Source organism: Cryptomeria japonica, chromosome 8 (genome assembly GCF_030272615.1).
Source record: "Cryptomeria japonica chromosome 8, Sugi_1.0, whole genome shotgun sequence".
Lineage (NCBI taxonomy): Eukaryota > Viridiplantae > Streptophyta > Pinopsida > Cupressales > Cupressaceae > Cryptomeria > Cryptomeria japonica.
This window is the reverse complement of record NC_081412.1, coordinates 293,289,911-293,313,207: the sequence shown is the minus strand read 5'-3', so window position 1 is coordinate 293,313,207 and position 23,297 is coordinate 293,289,911. Positions and strand designations below refer to the sequence as shown.

Below are 23,297 nucleotides of genomic sequence, written 5' to 3'. Positions count from 1 at the left end.
CCCTACAGCAGTTCCACCCATTTACTTATTTTGCATAATATGGAAAGAAAAGACAAAGGGATGGAGAACACAATTTTAGATTATGTATATGCATGGAATATTTGTTATATAGATCATATTTTGGTGGACTGTGTATGGAATAAAAATTGAAAAACTTTCCCATCTTTCCCTTCACTTTGATTGCAGTAAAATATTTTTCTGTTAAAGAAAAAAATATCATGGTAGAGATGACAAGAGAAGGAATGGGAAAAATAACCTCTTCTTGACACTCTTTGACCATACTAGATTTGCTTCCCTTATATTTTATATCATGCATGGTAGCTTGAAAAATTACAGATGGAACTAGAGAAAGAATCCCATAATGCTTGACCCTCATTTTGAGGACATAGTTAATGATATTGGTGGGGTTTTGTTGGTTGAAAGAGAGGGAAACTAGCCCCTTTAAAAAACTTTATTGTTTTGGTCCTTGGTGTTGGAAGTGAATGCCTAGAGTTTGAGAGATTTGGATGGCACACACTCCAATGTGTACATGCTTGTATTTATTATGGAATGGAGAAGTTATATTGATAGTTATAACTTACATCGTAATATTTCAAGAGATAACTAATGTGGGATTATTGCAATAAATGGTTGCATACAAAGTTTAGTCTGCCATTATATTATATCTAATACGCTCTTCTTTGTGACTAAACTGGATATAACTCCAATTTTGTCTTGACATTTTAAAAAAGGAATAGTACAAAGAGGTTTAGTCATTAGATTAGAAGACTATTCCTAGATGTGCAGTCGATGAGAGATACAATTAACTGCAAATTTGCAACCAATTGCCAAATGCAGTGACGATAAACCTCAATTTGCTTGGTATGTGCATCACAATATAAGTTCCTCACTAGCTTCAAGACTCCCTACTTGTCACAAAAAAGTAGAGTCGGTATAATCAAGTTAAAGATCTCTCAATGAGGTGTAATCATACTGTTTCACAACTAGCTCTAACAGGTTCTTTGTACTCCACTTTAGTGGAAGATAAAGCTACAATATATTGAAGCTTACCCTACCACAGCACAACTCTGAGCCCAAACAGAAAATGTAGCCAATAGTTGATCTCTAACACCATCCCAATCATGTTTTGTATATCTTGACACCCTAAAATGATATGTCCTTTGATTGAGAATTCCAAAGTCAAAGAGTACCTTTGACATATCACAACACATATTTGATATTTGTTGTTTGCCAATGAACAAACTTTAATTGGGCTATATTATGAGATAGAAAACTAATAACAAAACAAAGATCCAATCATGTGGATGCATGATATATCAAACAATCAACCAATTGTCTACAAAATGACTCACAGACCAATGATGAATCATTATAGGATGACAACTTCAGTTGAACCACCATGTGTAGTGGAAAGAACTGTAATTAACCATACAAAACAACTCTAACAGATTCATAGCATATTTTTAACTTGAGCCATGAAAATGAAATGGTCATGATGCTACAACTCTAAACTTTATCAATATTGTGGGAGACCTAGATCAATAATGTTCTCTAATAGTCCATATCAAATAAGTGATTCCATATTCATTTTTATATCTCTTTTAATGATTGTCCACCCACATCCCCAAATTTCAGGAATTATTTTTGTCGTCCAACAAACGCATGCCCTTGTCCCCAAAACTTGGAGAAACACTAATTTTGAGATTTTATACTCTAATGTTATATTTGATAGGAAAGCAACAAGCCTGATGTAGGAAGACTTGCATTATACCTAGTTCCCACTCTCCTAGAAAAAGCTACATTATAAACTTAAGAGTGGGTGCCAATAGCAACCTTAGGATGGTAAAAGATTTCATGCTTGAAGCTATTAGTGTCTTGAAATACAACCTCACCAACAAAGTAGTCTAAAAGCTTTAGACCCAAGACTACGGCAATACTTCAACTTAAAGTGGTCCCATTTGTAGCAAAATAGATTTTCCAATTTCTACTGCTATAGGACCCATAACTAAGGCTGTAGATGCAACATAAAATGGTTTGTTCCTTAGGAAAGTCCATCAAAATTCAAGCAATTTTAGGACCTGTTGGTGTATGTTTTATCGAATGCCAAGCATTAGAATAAAGTACCCAAAGATAATTTATCCTCTCTTGAAAAATCACCGCGTATGCTAAGATTGCGAAAAGATCATATGGTGATTCCAAGGTTTCTTTTGTCAAGTCTTGACATGTGGACAAGCTCAATGGGCGTTGTGATATGCTGGTAATACACAAAGGGACTTACGCTTGGATTGTTCACAATCTTAGGACTTAGACAAATTTAACAATTGATGCTCTTCTCTTTATTTTTTTTGGATTTTCGGATTTAGACTTTCAAAAAAGGGATAAAAGGATAAGGGTTTAGAAGTCTACTCTAATCCTATGAATTCAAGAGACGGTATTGATTCGGTGAACTCAGTAAACCATACTTTGCTTCGCCTCACTTAAGACAACTACACAAAGTGGATGCAATCTTCAAGGGATGTGTTTTGATCGAAAGTTTAAGCATGCACAAAATAGAAAGCTCAGACTAACTTTGCACAGTGAATGAAAATCATCCATTCACCAAAAGTATGAGCGGAGATACACCATAAACCGATACTTATCAGATCTTTCATTCATCTAACAACATAAAATAAATTCTAACTAATGTGTTGAAGAAATTGAAAACCTTGCTTAATCACTCAAACAATAGGGATTACAAAGCCTTAAGAGAAAACACACATGTAATATATTATCTGAAAAATGACCTTCATGCAACAATATTTCAAAAACCTCACACTCTCCAAATGAGAGGAAGCAACCTTATATAGGAGTCCAAAAATTTTGAATGGCCAAGATCGAACAGTGATCAAGGGCCCAAATTAAAAGATCAAAACCCTAATTAGGGTTTCCAAAAACTCAATTAGTTTCAACAAGAGAAAAGAGGACAAGTGGCACAGCTGCTAATTTCATTGAGGTGGGCATCCAGTTTCCTTTTCAGTAGATGCAATGTATTTGGACACAAGTGGTCGAACCTCCTCCATGGTGACATGTGGCAAGCTGCCAATTTGGAAATCAATCATGTCCACATCATCAACACATGTGGCGAGAGTGCTCTCCCAGTCAGCAACCTACACTAAGAAATTCTCATCAATATGAATGAAACTCGAAATCCTAGTGAGATCTTCCTTGAGAATCGGCCCTGAAACTTTGAAGAGGTTTCCTTGAACTTTGGCCCTCAAATTCTCAGCACGCAGATGCTTCTCTCGCACCTCATCCTGCTGCAATATCTCAGCTGCCACAAAGAAGACTTTGTCCTGAATACTCCTGATGGTCTTTTCAATCTCTGAACACTTAGCCTCAGATTTTCTCAAAGATTCAACCCTAGTAATCAAAGCAAAGTACCAAGTGCTGAAATCATATATGTCACCGGGTTGGATGACATTTCCATCTATAAGATCCTGCTGAGAAAGCCCTTTGATTATCTTCAGACATGGAATTATCCTTCTCTGAATATCCTCAATATCTTCCCAAGCCTCAGCTATGTCTTGAATTCTACTCAATAAGGAAGAGGTGGAGTCATGTGCTGATACCGGATTCTCAATGAGTATGTCAGCACGCTCTGAAGCATCAAAAGTCCATAATTTGGCTTCTCTGAAAGTCATCTTCATGTCCTCATAATCCTTTAATGATTCTTGTGGAAGAGGTATGCGTGGAGTAACAGGTACCTCCTCTCGATCAATGGGATTTGTCAAATGTTGAACATATCTCTTCCATTGCTCATTCTCAGCTTCAACCTTCTTTCTTTTTTCTATTTCCTTGTTCAATCTTGCCTTGAGGGTGTTGCAGGACTCATCAAAGTCCTGGACCTCTTGGGATTTGGTAGATTTACCCAAGTTCACAATAGTGATCTCGTACTCCTCAGGAGTGATGTCATCCTGAGTTTTACTTGCCTTTGGAACTGCTACTTGAACTGTCCTGAACCCTGCACTATTTCTTTGAATCGGAGAAAATCTCTTGGTTGGCTTGGGCGGTTTTACTTTGCTGGACTTGTCTAATTCAGCCAAGAGTGCAGCTGTGTTATCTACTTGGTGCACTTTCTCAGGAACCTTTGCTTTCATTCTCTCCTTCAACCAATCAGGAATGGTTGATCGTTCCATGCCACCTTCATCAAAATTATCCTCAATATCCTTAGGCGTAGTGATTATACCATCCAGGAATTCTCTTTGAGGTTTTGGGTTCTCAACTTCTACAACCTTAGCGACATTGGGCTCCTGTGTTGGTTCCTAAAATGGGGTCTGAATTGGTTCCTCTATGATCTCCTCAATGACAGGAGAAGGAACTCTCATTTCCTCATCTTCCATTTCACTGTCCTATTCTTATTCATCAATCATAATTCTCATTGGTGTGGTAGATGAAGCACTTATGGTCAAATGACCTTCTCCTGACTTTTGTCATCTGCTCACATCTACTTCTCCAGTGACTTTCATTCCTTTTGCCCTCAGTGAATTTTCAGTGGGTTCCTTTCTCTTCCTCGACCCAACACTTTTTGGATTTCTGGGACCACTGAATGTTACACCATGATTTGAAGACATGGACTCAATAGTTCCCATGAGATCATATGTGAAGGCAACGTTTTTCGCCTTGAGCTCCTTAGTTTTTTGAGCTGCCCACCACTTAGAGTACTCAATTACAGGCCTCACCTCATAAGGTCACCTAGGTTGGATCTTTCAGTATCTGACCAATCGACGGAGGCAAGGGGCTCATTCTTCAAGGTGGCATAATGTGGCTACTCATATTATTTGTCTTCATCAAGCTGGTCTACTACACGGAATACTTCAAAAACTCTGATCAAACTCAATGGAATTCTAGACCATAGCCTCCTTCTCACATCGAAGCTATTAGCAGCACTAGCCCAATAATCCTCGAGAATCGGCCTATGCTCAAATTTTACTTTATTCACCTTTCCCATTTGATGAAAAGGATCGAAATGACTCCTCGCTTGATACTGGAAGAATGGGTACCATTGTATTTCTTTGTCAGCATGTGTAGCAGCCTGGGCCGATGGACATGTTTCCAATCCATTTCTGACAGTGAGAGAAGATGCTCCTGTCTTTTGTTTCTTTCTCTTCACACTCATAAAATTCTCCAATTGACGTACCACCTCAAGTAGTACCATCCTGTTCCTAGGAAACATGGGTAACTTGTATGGTTGTCCGGAGAATCCTTGGATCCTTAAGTAGGTAAATCTGGGATTTTGGATATACCAATACCCAAACCTGTTGATAAAATCTTTCGACTCTTGAGAGAGTTGTTGATGGATACCTCCCTGAAGGGTTCTCGTGATATGCATTAAGAATGCATCATTAACTCTTTTCAGATGGAATTTCTCCTCTAGGTGCAATTGCGGATAACAATCATAAACAACAAATTGGTTCTCCTTATTTCCCACAGCTCCTCTGCATACAAGGCCTCTATATCTATATGTCCTGGCCAAAGAATAGACCAAATAAGAAGTCATATAGAAGGTCCTATTCTTTTCCAAGTTTCTCAACTGATCATCCAGATTATCACTAATGATTCTGACCCAGTTTATCATCTTAACTCCAGCAGTCACTTCATGGATAAAATAGTACATCGATGGCCGAAAGGAGCACCTTGTTGGCTACCCATGACTTTGTTCAATAGGACTATGAGGTCTCCATAATCTTCTTTGAAATATGCCCTCACAAGGAGTTTAGGTATCTTGGAAATTCCTTTCCTCGGCTTTTCCAACCATGAATGGTTGATATTAGCCTCATATTCTTCTATGTGGTCATTGTATAACTGTATTGCTTCATCTCCAGTCATGTAGACAGTGTTATGATACTCAGGTATGCGAAATGCTTCCCTAATTGCCACTTCTCTAATATTTGCGAGAATTTTGACATCAGGAGCTACTATCTCTCTGTTCTCTAGGTTATAGTGCTTGAAGCACTCTGCAATCAATTCAGTACATTGCATTGCTGGAAGAAAACCAGCAGCCTGTACTATACCATTCCGCATCATTTTCCTTGCTATTGTCGTGGGCAGCTGAGTGTCTATGCTGTGCATCCGCTTCTTAAACTCTCAGAGGTTGATGTGTCCCAAGTTTGTGTCTCCTACTTGTTTCCATTTAGAATTCATTTTTGATTCGGGAGGGGAATCTTTGTCAACCTGAAACTTCATTCTACATGATGTTCCAACCTCGGAGGTCATCCAAATCTGCAAAAGAAACAAATAAACTTAAGTTAGAATTTATATTTAAATGTAATTTTGGGGTTTGACAGCTAAGTGTATCACGATTTTTACTCTCCTTCCAACACTTAGCCTTAAAATGAGGTTTTCAAATACTTTGATATTCTGAAAATCTTAATGAAAACCCCTGAAAATCATCAAACTTAAGGAGTTTACAGTCTGATTTTAACTTCAAAATCAGAATTTAGGGAAAATCGAAGTCCAAGAAAAATCAATTAAATTCATTCTAACTTGTTTGAAAGGCAGAAAGTGAGAAAGAAAAGAAGGGGAATCTGCTATATTTGTTCTTTCTCTTTAAAACTTTGAAGAAAAATCGGGTTCAAAACCCAATACTCTGCCCACAAAACTCATTTTCACCTTCGGAAGAATGAGAAGAAGAGAACAAAAGCTGCTTGGAGGATGAAAAATCAGATGATAATATCAGAAAATTAATGAATTTGCCTTCCAAACAGTCAAGAATCTCCTTCAATTTGCATGTGAACTTGTGAAAAATGTTGGAAATCTCAGACTTAAACTTAAAATCTTTCTTGAAATCACTTCCAACCTGCAAAAACTATTAAAAAATCTCTCAAAAATGTCCACCTGTAGAAAACCTCTCTTAGTTGCTCTCAACTTGCTCAGAAAGTTCGAACTTCAAATGGATAAATGAGGAATGCACAAGGTATTTGTATAAGAGTTCGAATTTCATAATTGGAAACACGGAGGATCTTCAAAATTTGATTCTAATTCAATCTTCATTCATCGAACTTGGACATTCAGTCTTTAATCTTTCAAAGAAAGTTTCCAAATCAGACCTTAGTGAACTGTCATCTCTTTGGCAAGTTCGAACTTTCAATTTTCAGTTCAAGATGAAAGTTTCTAAATCCATTTTCAGTTTGTAATTCGAACTGGATCTTCAATATTCTCTTTCTAAAACTTTCCAAATCTGTCATAGTTCGAACTTGGGAATCAAATCTTGATGACATCAGCTTGGAATATTCCTTTGTTTCAAACTTAGCAAGTATCTTTGACTTGATTTCAATTGCAATCAAAGCTAGGGTGGACTTTACACAACTTGTGCACCATCATTCATATGTTATAGGGCGGACTTCATCACTTTTAGGAACTGCTTCATCATCCATAGGGCGGACTTGGTGAAGAATGTGCACCACTTGTTGTCTCTCTAGGGCAGACTTCATTGAAGTCATGCACCTTGATTTGAAGGAGGGCGGACTTGGGGAGACTTGAGAACCTTTCAACCTTGGTATTTCCCTCACTTCTTGGGCGGAGTTTAAGATACTTGGGCACCAAATGCTGTCTTCTTGAGCGGACTTTGCTTGATCCATGCACCATTATTTATTACCTTGGGCGGACTTCCATGAGTTTGTGCACCACTTGTTAACTTTGCAACCTTTCCTAGGGCGGACTTTGAGAAGGTCATGACCATGCTTCCCTACCATTAGGGCAAACTTTTCTCTTTTCATGCACCACTCAATGCATAGTGGGCGGACTTTACCAACTTTGTGCACCAAAACTCATGGCGGACTTTGTTAACTTCATGCACCATGGAGGGAAGACTTGCTCAAACCTTTGCACTTCTCCCACATGCTACTTCCTTCACCCTTAAGCAGACTTTCTTAACTTCATGCACCTTATACTCAATCAAGGGCAGACTTGGTGAAACTTAGAAACCATGGAGAGCAGACTTCATGAACTTCATGCCACATTGCTTGTTTGCTAGGGGGACTTGCTTTGACTTAGGAACCATCTTCATGTCCTTGAAGGTGGACTTCACGAATTTCAAGAACCAAGGAGGGCGGATTTCAAGAAATCCACGCACCATGAGATCAAAACTTCAAATCTTCATAACTTGTGCAATTCTTCTCGGATTTGTTTGAAATTTGAAAACCACTCATCTTTCATCCATTGAATTCCTCTAGATCCCTAAAATTTAGGAAATTGGCTTTTTCAAACAAAACTTGAATTTCGGAGGAATTTGTTGATTGTTTCCAGTGAATCTTTGAGCCAATAATGCAAACCCTAGATCCCCTTTCCAAAAATAGAAAAAAGAAAGCATCCCTAAAAAATAGGAAAAACTTTCTAAAAATAGCCACTTCGGAGATCGTGCTCAAAATGCCAAAAAGAAATTTCCTAAAAAATAGGAAAAAGCAAAAAAGCATTGTCCAAATTGACCCAAATCAACTGCGATCTTCATCCTTTGGCCTTTCTAGGCACTTTGATGATGTCTAGACTCTGTTCTGACCATGGTTTGCACAAACTAACTTATGACTTTCAAAATTCAGACAATTCAAAACTGACGAACTTTGGCAATACTGATGTTGGAAGGTCACAAGGCTCTAACAAAAACCCTAGAAAGCAGGAAAAAGGGAGTGTCCCCATTCTCAATGGGGTGATGTGTGAAAAGGTCACAACAGGACCACACAAATATGTATTCCAAACAATCATTCAATTATGAAAAATTTATCACCAGTAAGATTTCTGTGTAGTTACCACTACCGGGACAGGAGAGACAAGATACATTGTGACAGAGCAAAAGACTAGTGGTAACATTTTTAGATACAAGAGTAAATGGAAATGCCCAAGACATCCATTAAATATGTAGAAAGTGCAAGAAATTTGGCAATGATAACAACAAAATGCAACTTTACAAAGTAAAGAAAATTGAGAATGATACAAAAAAATACATGCACAAGAGGTTTAGTTACAGAATAAATAATATAATACAAGGAGAAAACTATATCATGAGATAGAAATTGTAATTAAAAAGTGCAGCAAAGATAAAACACAAAAAATATGAGGTCAAACATATCAGATGTAGATGAAAACTTCATATAGAATTTCATCAAGGGGGAAATCTACCATTCAAGAAACTTAATGGGATGAGCTTAGGCAATTGAAATAAACATACAAATATAGGAAAGCCAGCAAGATATTTCTTTTGTTTCATGGTCAGTTAAGAGTGCTTAAAATGGGTATATAAACATGTATTTACTGCTTAGTAATAAATTCGGATTACAATTGTTTTCCATAAAAGATTAAGTAGGTTTTTCAGATGGTTGACCACCTTTATCTTAAGTTTAATATAATGTTTTGATCTAAGAATATTTGATATTTGATCTTAACAAGGTGATGGATGGCCAGGTTCTCCTCTTTCAAGTATGTCCATCTATTAGGTTAGGGGCTATGTTTATGAGGAAGCAATCCCAAATCATAGAATAGAACCTTTCTCAATGGGTCTGCTGATTTCCACCCCTGAACCACTGAAAATCCAGATTTCATGTACAGTGACAGTAAATTTTCAGGGGCAATCATTTATAATATATATACTTCTATAAAGTATAAACATGTGCCAAAGAGTAACATATTTTCAACCTATGGAAGAGCAGTGTTTGATTTGTGCATGATTCTTTGTTGGCTATAGATAAGAACTTTCGAAGTGCAATGATGGTGACCAAATGTTTTAAACACGGTATAATAGTGAAAGGGTTGACTCACGCTAAAAGTTGATTAACACTGGCCATGCATTATCCCTTAGCAAATGTTCTGGACTTCAATCTAAACACAGAGGGAATTATTGGATGTATATAAAATGGAAAACTAACAGCTGATATATCATCACCCATAAATATTCATTTTAAATGCAGTGTCTGCCTTGCAAGCATTCTGAAGCAAATAGGGACCCTTCCATGGTGGTTCACTAAATGTCTGGTTCCACAAATGAGTATTTGTTGGATAGTATAACTTGTGCGACAACATTTATGCAATCTAGGGGCTGTTCTGGATGTGAAAGAACACAACACCTACCAATTTCCAGTTATTATCTCATGTTGAAATTTTTGTATCACAGTTAAGATCATGAAATCAAATGTGGTGCATTTTAACCAATTTCAATAGTTTTTAGTGATTATTCTAAAATCTGTCTTAGCATTATATTATTGAGGAAAATATCCTGTTGATGATATATCTTTGAGGCCAATGTCCATGGAGACTATTGTATTTATTTTAGGTTTTCCTTGTTTGCATTGCTACATAGGAGCAAACAAAGCACATAAAATCAACAAAATAGATTTCTGTCCCTAATTATGGTTCATTACATACTGCTGGAAATGAAAACAAATAAGGCATTTTTGTTAATGGATATAGGATAGAGTAATAGACCAGTCATCCTGATAATGAAGGTACTCGTTATCATGATTATAGAGCACTCCAGGCTGAGACGGATCTTCCACAAATCTCTGAACAGCAGAACGAGTGAAGAAACCACCATCAGGGGTTGATATTCGCCATGACAACTTTCCAGTGAGATTATTCGATGCCGGATAAAATTCATGAACTTGGCAATCAAATGTATCAAATGTTGGATTCAAGCCACTACTAATGTACCACTTGCCACTGAAATCTGCAATGTTAAAATTTTTAACAAGTGCAGAGGGATCTGGAACAGGAAATGTCAATTCATCTTGCTTCTGAGGAACACACCTTTTCCGGGATACTGCACATTCATTGAATTGATCTACTACACTATTCTCAAATAGATCTCCACAGTGAATCTGCAAACAGATTTCAAATCTTAAAACTAATAATTATTTCAGAAGTCATAACAAGGATATGGGAAAAAATCTAACATGTTACAAGCATAGTGCTGGTTAATAAGTTTTGATTTATGTCATCCTTGAAATATAAGAGAGATAGAGAGAGACAGACAGAGACCTGGCATTCTGTCTCATCTGGACGATTATTACATGTTTGGAGGCAAGCAACATTTGCTGCACATGCAGGGTCTGCAATGCACCTGGCCAATTCCACCCTACAAAAAGACATGATCAACTTAAAACACAATAAAGATTAAGTGTAGCTATAAAAAGAAAACAAATAATGTTGAAGCTGGGAAACTATATTTGGAACAAATGAAAATATTAATTCACATTAAACAATTATTACTCACATAATGGGCTTCCAGCACATAAAATGTTCAGTAGCATGAGAAAATATCGAATAATCAACTAAGCACACAACTGGAATAGCCAAGGAATCTTAGGATTACTATCACAGGGAGAACCATTCTACATGTTTCACATCTTTCTTGATGAAACTATCTTTCTTTGGTCACTTTTGATGGGGCTACAATCCACATGTTACCTTGGTCTTTAGAGAAGAAACCCCCAGTCTATCAAAGTTACCCAAGGCCTAATCCAGCTTTATTTGCATTCTGTAAATAGTGAGAAGAGGATAGCTCAAAACCAGGCACAAAAAGCAGTCCCCAAGAGTACCACAAGACATATTGAAAAAGTCCTTGGAAGAGCGAAATTTGGTAAAACATGACAAATTTGGGCATTGAAAAGGACATTTTGGAGAAAATGAGTTCCCACACAAGTTGATTCCTCCATAGAAATAAAAGCACATTTGAAGCCTTAAAGACAAAGAAAATGAACTCCCCTGGCATATTATAAAGGTGTGCCCTTTCTATGATCTATAAAGGCTCAGAAGAAAGGATTTTCCAAAAAGTTATCAGTTTTATGATCTAGTTTTAGATAGACACATAATAGGACACTCATTAAATTAGGCATGGGTATGTTTTCTAACCAAGGAGGTTTTTGATCTCACCAGACCTTTGCAAGTCATAGGAGAGGCTCTCTGATCATAGACCCATAGTTTTCTCTGTACCTTGAGGTGCCTGAAAATCCATGGTTTCTAGAATTATTTTCAAAAGTAAAGTCTTCCACCTTGAGGAACTACCCATCTTTTAAAGCACAGAATTTTAACCTTGACCCCAATCCAAAAGGCAGCTTTGACTGGAAGTTATGCTGGAGTAATACATGGTAGTAGAAAAAACATGGTAACACTAGATAGCTGCATTTAAAGGGGTAAATACATATGCGAATAAAGATATGTTTTCCAACTAAATAATATCCTTGAATACCAGTACATGTACATATAATGTTGCATTCAATAATGGCTTCTGTGATTTATTTGGTTATTCAAAGATTGTAGCATCCTACCAAGCAGCACCCATCTTACACCACCTGTGTATAAGTGACCCTAATATTTGAACAAGTGACATGTCCTTTGCCTAGATATGATGACTATGATTGCAACGCCTATCAAAGTAGCTTGGTAGCAACAATTATGCCCTATTGAATATTTACAGATGAATTATATGTGGACTATTTTGGAATGCTTTGTGACTTGGGGGCACACTAAATGTATTTGATGATACCCTTTAGTTGATTTTTATGCTATGATTAGATGATCCTTTGTGATGCTTTTTTCAATGCATTTAATGATTTAATTAGAGTTGACTACTGAGTTTGACAATTATTTGTGGAGAATATGATCATCATTTATTATCACTGCTTCATTGAACTTATGATGCTTAATTGCATAGTTTTTTAATCTATAGAATGCATGAATCTGTGACATCTAATGAGCTATAGGGTTTTACATAATGGGGGTGTGTTGTCCTCATTTTTGTTTCCAAAAAAGGACCATAACATAAATTTTTTGTCAAAAATGAAAAAATTTACTCTATGGCACGCTTCCCGAGGCAAAATTTCGCCTAATCCTTGGACTGGCTTAATCCTCAGTCCATCCTCGAACCACGTTTCAAATTTCGTCGCATTCTGGGTTTGTTTGCTATGTCTTTCCTTCAATTTTGGGTTTTTTCTCCTTGACTGCAGGTGGGAAATTTTCCTTGAATTGCAAGTTTTAATGATTTCTTTTGTTTTGGTCTTTCTAGGAAAATTTTTGGCTAATTACAAGTGCGCTTTATTAAAAAAAACAAAAAAACTTGCGACTTACCTTTTATTTCCCCCTTGATGCCTTATAGCTTTTTAAGTTATGATAGGGATTTTTTGGATAAGTTGCAAGTTAATTTTAAATTACATGTTTATAAATAACTTGTAATTCTTTTCTAAAACCCCTATTTTAATGTCTTTTGTTTGTAATAGGGATTTTAAACCCCTATTACATATGTGCAAGTTATTAAAACTACTTGTAGGGATTTTATTTTCCCTTTACAAGTATTTTGTAACTTGCACATCTCTCTCCAAAACACGATTTTGCCTAGAAATGAAATAAAGTGACATTTTAAACTTGCTATTTTGTCTAAAAACCCGATTTTCTCCATAAAGTGCAAATTGAGGAATTTTAAACTTGTAAATGCATATCTAAAACCCGACTTTGCCTTGTGAAGAGAAAAGAGAGATTTTAAACATGTAATATAATCTCCAAACCCGATTTTCACTATTACATGCAAAATCGAACTTGTTCTTTCTTCTCAAAAACCCGACCAGCCAAGGAAAACGTTTTTGTTGGAAATTTGAAGCATTTTTTGTGGAGAATTTGTTGAGAGATGCAAGGCGTTTGGGATTCTTCCCTATTTTCATGCAATTGCAAACATCTTTCACGCCATTTGGGGGTTTTTGTTTGCTGATTTTCTACTTCAACGCCTACCACGTGGTTCTTTCAATCCACATTTTGGGGGATCTAAACTCCATCAAGTTGCAATCTCCTAAGGCGTTTTTGCCTTTCATACCTAGGCGTTGAAGTTGGAGGGAGATTTGGCCACTTCTTGTGCCATTTAACTTGCATTTGGTGCCACGTTTTGCTGTTTATGGCGTTTTGGTAAAACGTGGCAAGGGTTTTCAATTGCGGTTAATCTCTATTTAAGAGATATTCTTCCTTCTTTCAAAGATTGATCATTTTTTGAAGAGGCATTTTCAGATTGAAACAAGGTATGATTTCTTTTCTTTTCTTGTTTCATTTTCTTGTTTTCTTGTTTTCTTATTTTCCTTTCTAGTTGTAGATTTGTATATATGTTGATTTTGCCCCAAAAATCGGTTTTGTGAGAGAGATTTTCCCCTTTGAAAAGCAATTTTTGAATTGCATTGTTCTTCCCCATTTTACCTCTTTACTTGTATTCGGGATTTTAAATCCCGATTACAAGTTGGATGAAAATCATTGTTCTTCCCTTACGGTTAAAAAAATTTTAACCATCTTTTGTTGAAATTCCAAGTTGCAAAGATGAGAAATACCCATCCTTCCAAAATCAGGTTTTTAGAACTGGAGTGCATGTTCAAATTACTTCCCATTTTCATGAAAATGTCATTCCCAAAATCTTTCCATTTTTATCCATCCATATCACCTATATCCGTATTTTCTGTTCACGTCATTTCCCACAAGTCTAATTCTCATTTTTCACTCATTTCTCCATTTTCCATTTTACAAGTATACTTGCATTCAGGTTTTAAAAATCCGATTGCATGTGCATTCTTCCCAAACTTGTATACTTGTAAAATTTTCCCCAAAATCCGAAATTGGTCAAAGTCAAGATTCCTAGCATTTCCCATCTTTCTCTCACAAAAACGTGAAATGCAAGGGTTGGAGTTCTTCCCATTTGAAGGAGGAAAAATGATCATGGCAGCTGATGGCGGACTTTTGGTCTATCACCAAGGATGGCGGACTTTGGAAGGCATCAAGGAGGGCGGACTTTCATGAGACATCAAGGAGGGCGGAGTTTTGTGCTCCTTCTTCAAGGCGGACTTTTGACTACTTTCTCATGCATGGCGGACTTTGGTGCTCCCTCTTCAAGGCGGACCTTTTCCTTTCATTTTTGTGTCAAGCTAAGTGTGGACCAAGGTAGATTGGGCTTGCAAGGACCCCTATGCATGCCTTGGAATGGATTGTGGCCATCAATGATGAAGATTTTAGGCTAGGACTTGAATTTCGCTCTTGACCCTTCCAAAGGGTCCAGAGCGAAATCCTAAATAGGTCCTGTCCCTGGCCATGATTCTTAGCGAAATTCTCCTTTCTAGCCATTTTAAGGGTCAAGCAAGTTTTGTCATGTTGAGAGAGGGATTCAAAGATAAAATTCTATGTTTGAAAAGTGAAAAGAGTAAGACCTTGGTAAAGAAAAACAAGCAAGTCAAGAATTTCGCTCCTGACCCTTCCAAAGGGTCCATAGAGAAATTCTCAATTTCACCTAATTTGCTCATAATGAAGGTCAAGTTGTGGATTCCTAAGCTTTGGTGAAGAGAAGGCTAGTGTATGCTTGCCTTGGAAGGCATTTTGGAGTAGCGAAATGATAGAATTTGTCCTAGAATGTGAATTTCGCTCCTGACCCTTCCAAAGGGTCCAGGTTGAAATTCCTAAGTGGTCTAATATTTTGCCTAGGTCCTTCAGCAAAACCTATTCCTTGGCAATTTTGGAGGTGAATGACTTGATCTTGGTGGAGTAATGTTGAAAACGAGGTCTGATTGAGCAACCTTGCCAAAATTCGCTCCTGACCCTTCCAAAGGGTCCAGAGCGAAAATCTAATAGGGCCTGTCCCTGGAGAGGATATTGAGCTAAATCCCATGTTGATGTCTTCTCATTAATGATATAAGGTGGAAAATGCTATATTGAAATGAATATGTCATATTTGTTTAATCATCCTTTGGTTCATTTTGCAGATGGGAGGAGACCAAGCCAGGACAAGCAAGGACGACCTATTCCAGTCCATCCTCATCAAGGACATTCCAAAAGCATAAAGGTGGACTACATGTGTTCTAGGAGTTGCCATCTACCTCCAAAACCTTCACTTTGCCAGCACTTCAACACAAGGTATGCTACCGGAGAAAGAACACTTGACAATGAGGAAGCCTCATCAAGCATATGGGAGTCAAGGAGGTACATCATTCATCACATGAAAGACAGAGGAGGATCAACCAAGTCACAAGCATTAGGCAAGGTGGCATCCTAGTCATCATTCCTCCGGTCGGATTGGTTCACCTCAGTAGGACCAGATTCAATGTACCTGACTCATTGGAGGCCGCACAAACTTCAGTGTACCTAACCCTGCTTCCTATTGGTCCTCGCTTCGGGAATGTAATTTTCTAATTGGCTAAGGAAGTTTGTTATGACAAACCCTAATTAGGGTTTCTATCTTGTAATCCTAGCCATTGATTCTAAGTCCATCAGAGCCGTCAATTTGTAAAGGGCTCCCTATATAAAGCCTTGGCTCCTCATTTTTAATAGTTAATAGTTAGCTAATAGTGAATAGTCTGAGAGTAGGAAATAGTTAGAGTAGAGTAGAAAGAGAAGGCAAAGATTATTGCCAAGATATTGTTGCAAAAGACTTGTAAACTTCATTGAAGAAATGGTGAATTCTATGGGTCGATTCAACAATTTGCATGGTCTCTATACTTCTCAAATTTGATTTCATGTTATTAGGTGAATGGAAGAAATTTGTATGATCAACAGTGAAATTCGTATATCCATACTACTAGCGGTTTGTTGATTGCAGACTTGCCTTGTGTAGTCAACTGGAATCATTCAACTTAAGCTTAACTTCAATTATCGCTTCTTCATTGATATGCATCAACCTGACGGTGTCTATGCTTGTAGCGGTGATCTGAACATCATAAAGCTTTCCTTAGAAGATTGCACTAACCTTGTGGAGATGATCCTCGCATGTCAAAGCAAGACTTAGTTAGAGTTTCATTAAAGGTCATCCATTGCTCCTACATTCTTAGTGTTAGAAATAGATCCCGTTTCAACCCTTATCCTTTTTTACTTTTTCAAAATCAAGGGCCAATGAAATTCCATGTTCCAATAATATTCAAAGCAAATCAGATATTCAGGTCGTCGAAAGTAAGTCCCCTTGTGATTCCAGCAAAATCACATCGTACCGCAAAGAGCTTATCCACACGTAGGTAACCTACATATCAGAACCTTGGAGTTACTCCGACTGATCCTTCGACGAGATCTTCAACAATCGGGAAACTTTGTTCAAGAGAGGATAAAGTACCTTTAGGTATTTTATTCTGTGTTTGGTCGTGTACAAAAGACACATCAACAGAATTGATGCTAGAAGCAGGGCATGATCGCGATAAACACCTGAACAGCTGATATCCAGATTTTATCAATTTTTGTTCGGGGGAGTAATTTTAAGGACTTTTCACCCTTCTCCCACGCTCAACAAAATTAGCAGTGCTTGACAGCGAATGCAAACTCTTGAATCCAAGGAAGATCAGTGGAAAGTCATCTCCAACACTCGACGGAGGTGGTACAAAGAAGGAAGGTGATCGTTGAGTCATCAATTGGACTTGCAAAGAAAGGAAGAGCTTTGCACAACTAGAACCGGTTGAGCTTTCAATTTGAATCTGAGATATTCCAGATCTCTCTTATTCCTAAAAATCAAAAAAAAAAAAAGTAAAAATCAAAAAAAAGTGAAAACCAAAAATCCAAAAAACAGTAAAAAAAGTGAAAAATAGAAAATCAAACAAGAAAGATTTCTCGATGGAGCGACGACAGTTCCACAATGAGCAACAAGTTGATTTTCCTCAACTTTGGTGGAGATTAAATACACGGCTTTATCCACGCCGATTGTCCGAGTTTGCAAGGTCAGGGCAGCGTAGAATCCATGAGACAAATGAACATGATGAAATGCCTTGCTTGAAATACTTATCAAGGATGGAATCGGCAGCGCAGGGAAAAATCTTCTTTTGGGATGTCCCCAGGCTAGAAGCAGAAGAAGACAGTTTCAACGTCCCAGAAAGCAAAGATCCTCTTCTAAGCTTCTTGTGGATGATCGAGAGTCAGCTTATTTTGAATGGTGAAATGCGTTTAGAGGGCATATTGCTACCATTATGGTGTAGGATTCACAATACACCTCATTCTGAATTTACTTGCTTAGTATGTGAAATGGCCATCAACCAAGTCAGATATCAGTTCAGAATGCCAACCTTATCCGGAGAAGAGTGCCTCGTGAACAGATCCTGGGGTGCACATCTCGCAGCTGAATTCAGGAGAACCTATGAACAAGACATTGCTCCAGCACCTAATTGTGAGAAGAGCCAGTTGCAAGTTGAGGATGCAAGCTCCCTTAATGATCAATGTGAAGCATTGAATGATAGCTCTCTACACTTGGTACCAAAAGAAGAAAACAATAAAACAACCCTTCAAGAGGATGAATCATTCCTCGAGGAATTTTCATTTATGCTACAAAAGGAGATCCTTGAGAGTGAATTACAAGAGGTTTCAAATAGCATTCTTAAAGAGGACAATCAAGTTGAGATGTTGAATAAGGAAATACAAACCATCATAAGTGAGCCCAGGTATGAAGAACAATTCAAAGGGGCGCTTAAAGGTTTCATCACCATCATGCTATTTGAGGAAGCATTGAAAGATCTCATGGAACAAGTAAAAATGGAATCATGGTCAAAATTTTCTCAAGACAAACAAGTTATGGTGAGTGAGGTGGTTCATCATCAGCTCTGACCTCCCGAGACTATGCATGAAGGAGAAAGACCACCAGAGATTATATTCGATCAACTAGAGGAGATGTTTGAAGCTCAATCCATCAAAGAGACTCTCATTTTTGAAGATATGCTAACAGAATTTCATGAAGATGCTTGGTTTATGCAAGATGTCTCAATGAAAACAGAGAATTTTGAGCTATTCGAAGGGGCACTAAGCTTATTCAAAGAAGAACTTGTATGTAAAGATCAACATGTTGTGAATGCTCGTGGAATGGTTCATCATCAATGGCGACCTCCTGAAGCAGCTGGGGACCTCGCTTCCAACAATGCAGTTCCATCTGAGTCTGAAATATGCCTAGTTGTCTTTCCTTAATCCTAGCCTTGAAAGTTATTATGATTTTGATTATGGGGATTTGGGGAAAACAACTTGCATCTGGATTGATCATGGTCCTAACGAATTACCCTAGTTGATCATTTTAAGTGAAAACTTACCTGAATATGAGAGATGCATGGTGAGAGCTTGCTTTTCTGTGTTTAAGGATGAATTTGCCCGACTGAGAACCATCACGTTTGCCATGCTCTTGTTGCACTACCTGAGAAATCATGTAAAGTCATGTACATATTTCGCTTCTTTGAGTTGTGTCGAGTCTAGGAGTCTTGTATATAGTTTTAAAGTAAGTTTTCTTTTCGTGTGTTTAGTTAGAGGTTTTGAGCCTTGTTATTAATTTGCCTTGAGTCATTTGATTCATGATTCTTTAGTGGCTCAAGTATTTTAGTTCGTTGGCTTTTGGTTTGCTTTAGCTTAGTTTGCTTTGGGTTGGTCGGTTTGTTGTCGGTTGGTTTAGTTTGGGTGTCTTGAGTAGGAGCCTCCATTCGTGAGAAAGGCGTCTGTGTTGTTGCTCACACACTGGCAACATCTTGGATCTTATGTCAAACTCATTTCTTAGATATCTATTCATGAAGTACTCAGAATCCGAGGTTGTTCCTCTCCAGCTTTATCATCTGATCAAGACTTGTATTTGACTTGGAAGGGAATCACTTTCTGTGTCTTGATGGCGACATCTGTTGATTACTATATCTTTACACATTAATAGACTCCGAGTCATTATGGTTTTTCAGGCAAAGCTGTGATTAGTGAAAAATCTAAAATCTGGCTTCAGCGCCACCGCAATCCTCAAACCCTAGTAAGCTTCACTGCTTACAAGCCAAAGGAATTGACGAAACAAAAAAGCAATATCAAAAAGGAAAAAAAATGAGAAAATGAAAGAGAAAAATCAAGAAAAAAATGAAATGAAATGAAATATCAAAATTGGCTAATGGGAATATGCAAGTAACTCCATCAGGGCTATGGACGCCTGGCTGGCAATGGAGCAATGTTCGTGGGATTGCGGCGATAACCTCGTCGGGACTATAGACGTCTGACTGGCAACGAGGCTCTATCCAGGATGCTTATGAAGTTTAGATATACTACGTAGCCAATCACAGGGGAACTTGAAAGTCATAGTTGTCTTGTCGAGAGGAATGAATACATTTGCACACACCTGGGTAACCAAAGACTAACTGTCTTGATCTGGTTAAGGATCCTCCTTCCACTTTGAGTACATTTTCTAATCTCTTGATAAGTTAGGTTGAATTTTTCGGAGATTCTAAGTGTCGATTGAGTCTTCATCTCTGAAATGTACAGGAACATTTATTCAAGGTAGCGCTAGATGTTGTGACGTATTCACACATTGCCCTATTGCAAATGGGGACCCCTACTTTTTTGCTTTATGGGGTTTGATTCTAGGTCTTTTGGGGTTTTGTCTATTAGCCTTTGCATGTTGAGTGTTGCTAGAGGGATCACTAAGAGAGCAGGCTCTGTTTTAGCTAAAGGTGAGTCAGTGGATGCTCCGGGTTAGGGTCATCTTTGAAAGTCTTCCTTAGGACAAGGATTTGCTCTTGTTGCTAATTGTGTCTTGTTTGAGTTTGAGGAGGTCAATGAGCTTGGTGAGTGAATATTCTCTTTGAAGGTTTGAGTTAGGTCAAGTTGGTGAGTGATGAAGTCTGGAATGTCATCCTGATCTTCAAATGTCCTGAAATTTGGCTGTCTGGAATTTCATCCTGATCTTGAAATTTGACTAAGTCTAGAAAATTGAAGAATCCACCAAAAACTAGATTTTGCATTATAACTCCTGGAGGTCCGAAACCACTCTCAAACATCCTGACAGTATATATGGAATATAACTCACTTATACTTAAAAGTTATATTCCATATATGAATCTTGACGGAGAGACCAAAATGTCAAATTTCGCTCCTGACCCTTCCAAAGGGTCCAAAGCGAATGTCAAACTTCGCTCTTGACCCTTCCAAAGGGTCCAGAGCGAATTCCTCTATAGGACATTCTACTTTGATCCAAACTTAGAACTAACTCATTCCTAAGAATTATTGAGGCCAAAACATTTATTTGAAGTGAAGAAATGTGAAAGAGTGAAGGATTTTTGACCAAGACAAGAATTTTGCTCTTGACCCTTCCAAAGGGTCCAAAGCGAAATTCATATGAGACCCTTTTTTCTTCACAAAACCTTGAAGTGAATGCTAACTTGGACAGGAGGATGATCAGGGGAGGCCTAATAAGTTATATCCAAGCCAAAAAAGGGAGGAAAAAGGTGAAAATGAGCCTAAAATAAGAATTTCGCTCCTAACCCTTCCAAAGGGTCCAGAGCGAAATTCACTTTTCCTCTATTTTGCTCTTTCATATGGCCAAGTTTTGGATTTTTGAGGCATGGTTGAGGAGGCTTTGATGCATTTTTGCCTTTGAGAAGAGGTTTGAGGTGATGAAGGGGTAGAAATCAACCCAAAAGGAGAATTTCGCTCCTGACCCTTCCAAAGGGTCCAGAGCAAAATTCCCTATAAACCTTGTCCTTGGCCTAGGTCCAGAGCGAAATCCTCAGTTTGACCCCCTATCTTGCCTAAAATGATGAAAACGACCTTGTCTTGAGCTAGTTTGATGGTGGATTCACTTAAATGTGGAGAAAGGAGCTTAGATTTGATCAAGTTTGAAGGAGAATTGGATGAAGGAAGTGAAAACCAACCCAGAATGTGGATTTCGCTCCTGACCCTTCCAAAGGGTCCAGAGCGAAAATCCCCATAACTCTCATTTTCCTCCTAGTTTTGGCCAAGTGTTGGTTTCTAAGGCATGTGGGAAGGTGAATTGGTATGTTCTTGCCTTGGGAGATGATTGAAGGCATTAAAAGATGAAGATTTTGCCTTAAGGATGAATTTCGCTCCTGACCCTTCCAAAGGGTCCAGAGCGAAATTGTTTATAAACCTCATTTGCTCCCTTGCTTAGGCTACAAACCTTGTTCCTTGGGTGGAGAGTGATGTATTTTTGCCTTCCAGAGAAGATTGGAGTTGAAGAGATGAAGAATCAAGCCTAGAGTAGGAATTTTGCTCTTGACCCTTCCAAAGGGTCTAGCGCGAAATTCCCCAAAACCATTCTTTTCTCCTAGCTTTGTGCCAAGTCAAGTGTGGGTCAGGGTGAGATAGGATTGGATATGTCCTTAGGAATGACTTTGAGTTGCTAGTGATCAATAAATGTGAAGGAATTGAGCAAAATCAAGAATTTCGCTCCTGACCCTTCCAAAGGGTCCAGAGCGAAATTCCTAAGATCACCTATTTCCCCTGCAAATTAAGTCAAACTTTTGGTTTATATGGCCTAGAGAGGAATGGAGTAACATTTCCTTGGCTTTTGAGGTGAATTGAAGTGAAAAAATGATGAAATATGCTCAAGAAGGTGAATTTCGCTCCTGACCCTTCCAAAAGGTCCAGAGTGAAATTCCTAAAATCCACCTTTTCCTTTCATTTTTGTGTCAAGCTAAGTGTGGACCAAGGTAGATGTCATGTCCCCTCTTTAGCTCTGTCTAGCAGAGACATGTGAGTTAGCTTATTATGGGGTCTTGTAGGCTGACAGCGATGGATAGAGACTCAGTGTGGTTATACAGTGTCTGGGACTTGGTGTTCTGGCAGTAGTTGATCAGTTTGGAGCAGTTCCTTATTTTTAGGAGACAATTCCTACATTTATGGAGGATATCCCTACTATTTAGGAGGTTATGACCATACCTAGGGTTGGGTCTCCTTGAGATTATTCTTTGGGTTCAGTTTCAGGGGATTTGGGTTTGTTTCCTAGTTTCTAGGAGCATCCCTAGATTTTAAGGATGAGACTGCCAGTGGATCCTTGATTTCCGACTTCAGTCACAGACAGGTGGCAGGTTGACTTTCTGGTTTGTGGTGTCATTTGAGCATTTTGCAGCTATTTGGGTTATATTTTTAATATTTCCTAAGTTAGCATTTATTATTTAAATAAGGCTATGTTTATAGCCATTTTGGAGTAATAAGGGGTTTTTGGCCTCATCTGGATGCGTATCCCTTGATGTAATAGCTCGTTGGAAAGGTCTTGGACTTTTCTAAATATTTCTCTTTTGACCCAGATCCTTTTGGTGAACGGATTTCTTTATATTTGAAAAAAGGTTGTTTTTCTATACACTTGGCAACTTAAAATGAGAAATATAACATTTTAACCCTAAACGCCCCATTGAGTCACTTTTAGGGTTCAAGCTAAGTGGGAAGGTGTTATAAGGAAGTTGTGACCTAACTCTTGGATATCTTTTACACATTCAAAACTTGCCTCTTGCGAATTTGCTCTGGTAGAGCGATTCTTCATCTGGGACGCAAACCCCAGGTTGGATACTGGCTGGGACATAGCCCCTAGCAGTAGTTTGTCAATAGAT

General features: G+C 38.1%; 1 protein-coding gene across 2 annotated transcripts in view; it reads right to left on the bottom strand.

Moving 5' to 3' along the window:
- Window positions 1–23,297, bottom strand: part of LOC131035888 (violaxanthin de-epoxidase, chloroplastic) — a 113,176-nt gene that overhangs the window by 5,159 nt on the left and 84,720 nt on the right. For both annotated transcript variants that reach the window (XM_057967649.2, XM_057967648.2), the window contains exons 3-4: window positions 11,002–11,098; window positions 10,450–10,841 (exon numbers count right to left, since the gene is read on the bottom strand). In XM_057967649.2, coding sequence (XP_057823632.2) covers window positions 10,450–10,841; window positions 11,002–11,098 — 489 coding nt within the window. The remainder of the gene's footprint in view (window positions 1–10,449; window positions 10,842–11,001; window positions 11,099–23,297) is intronic.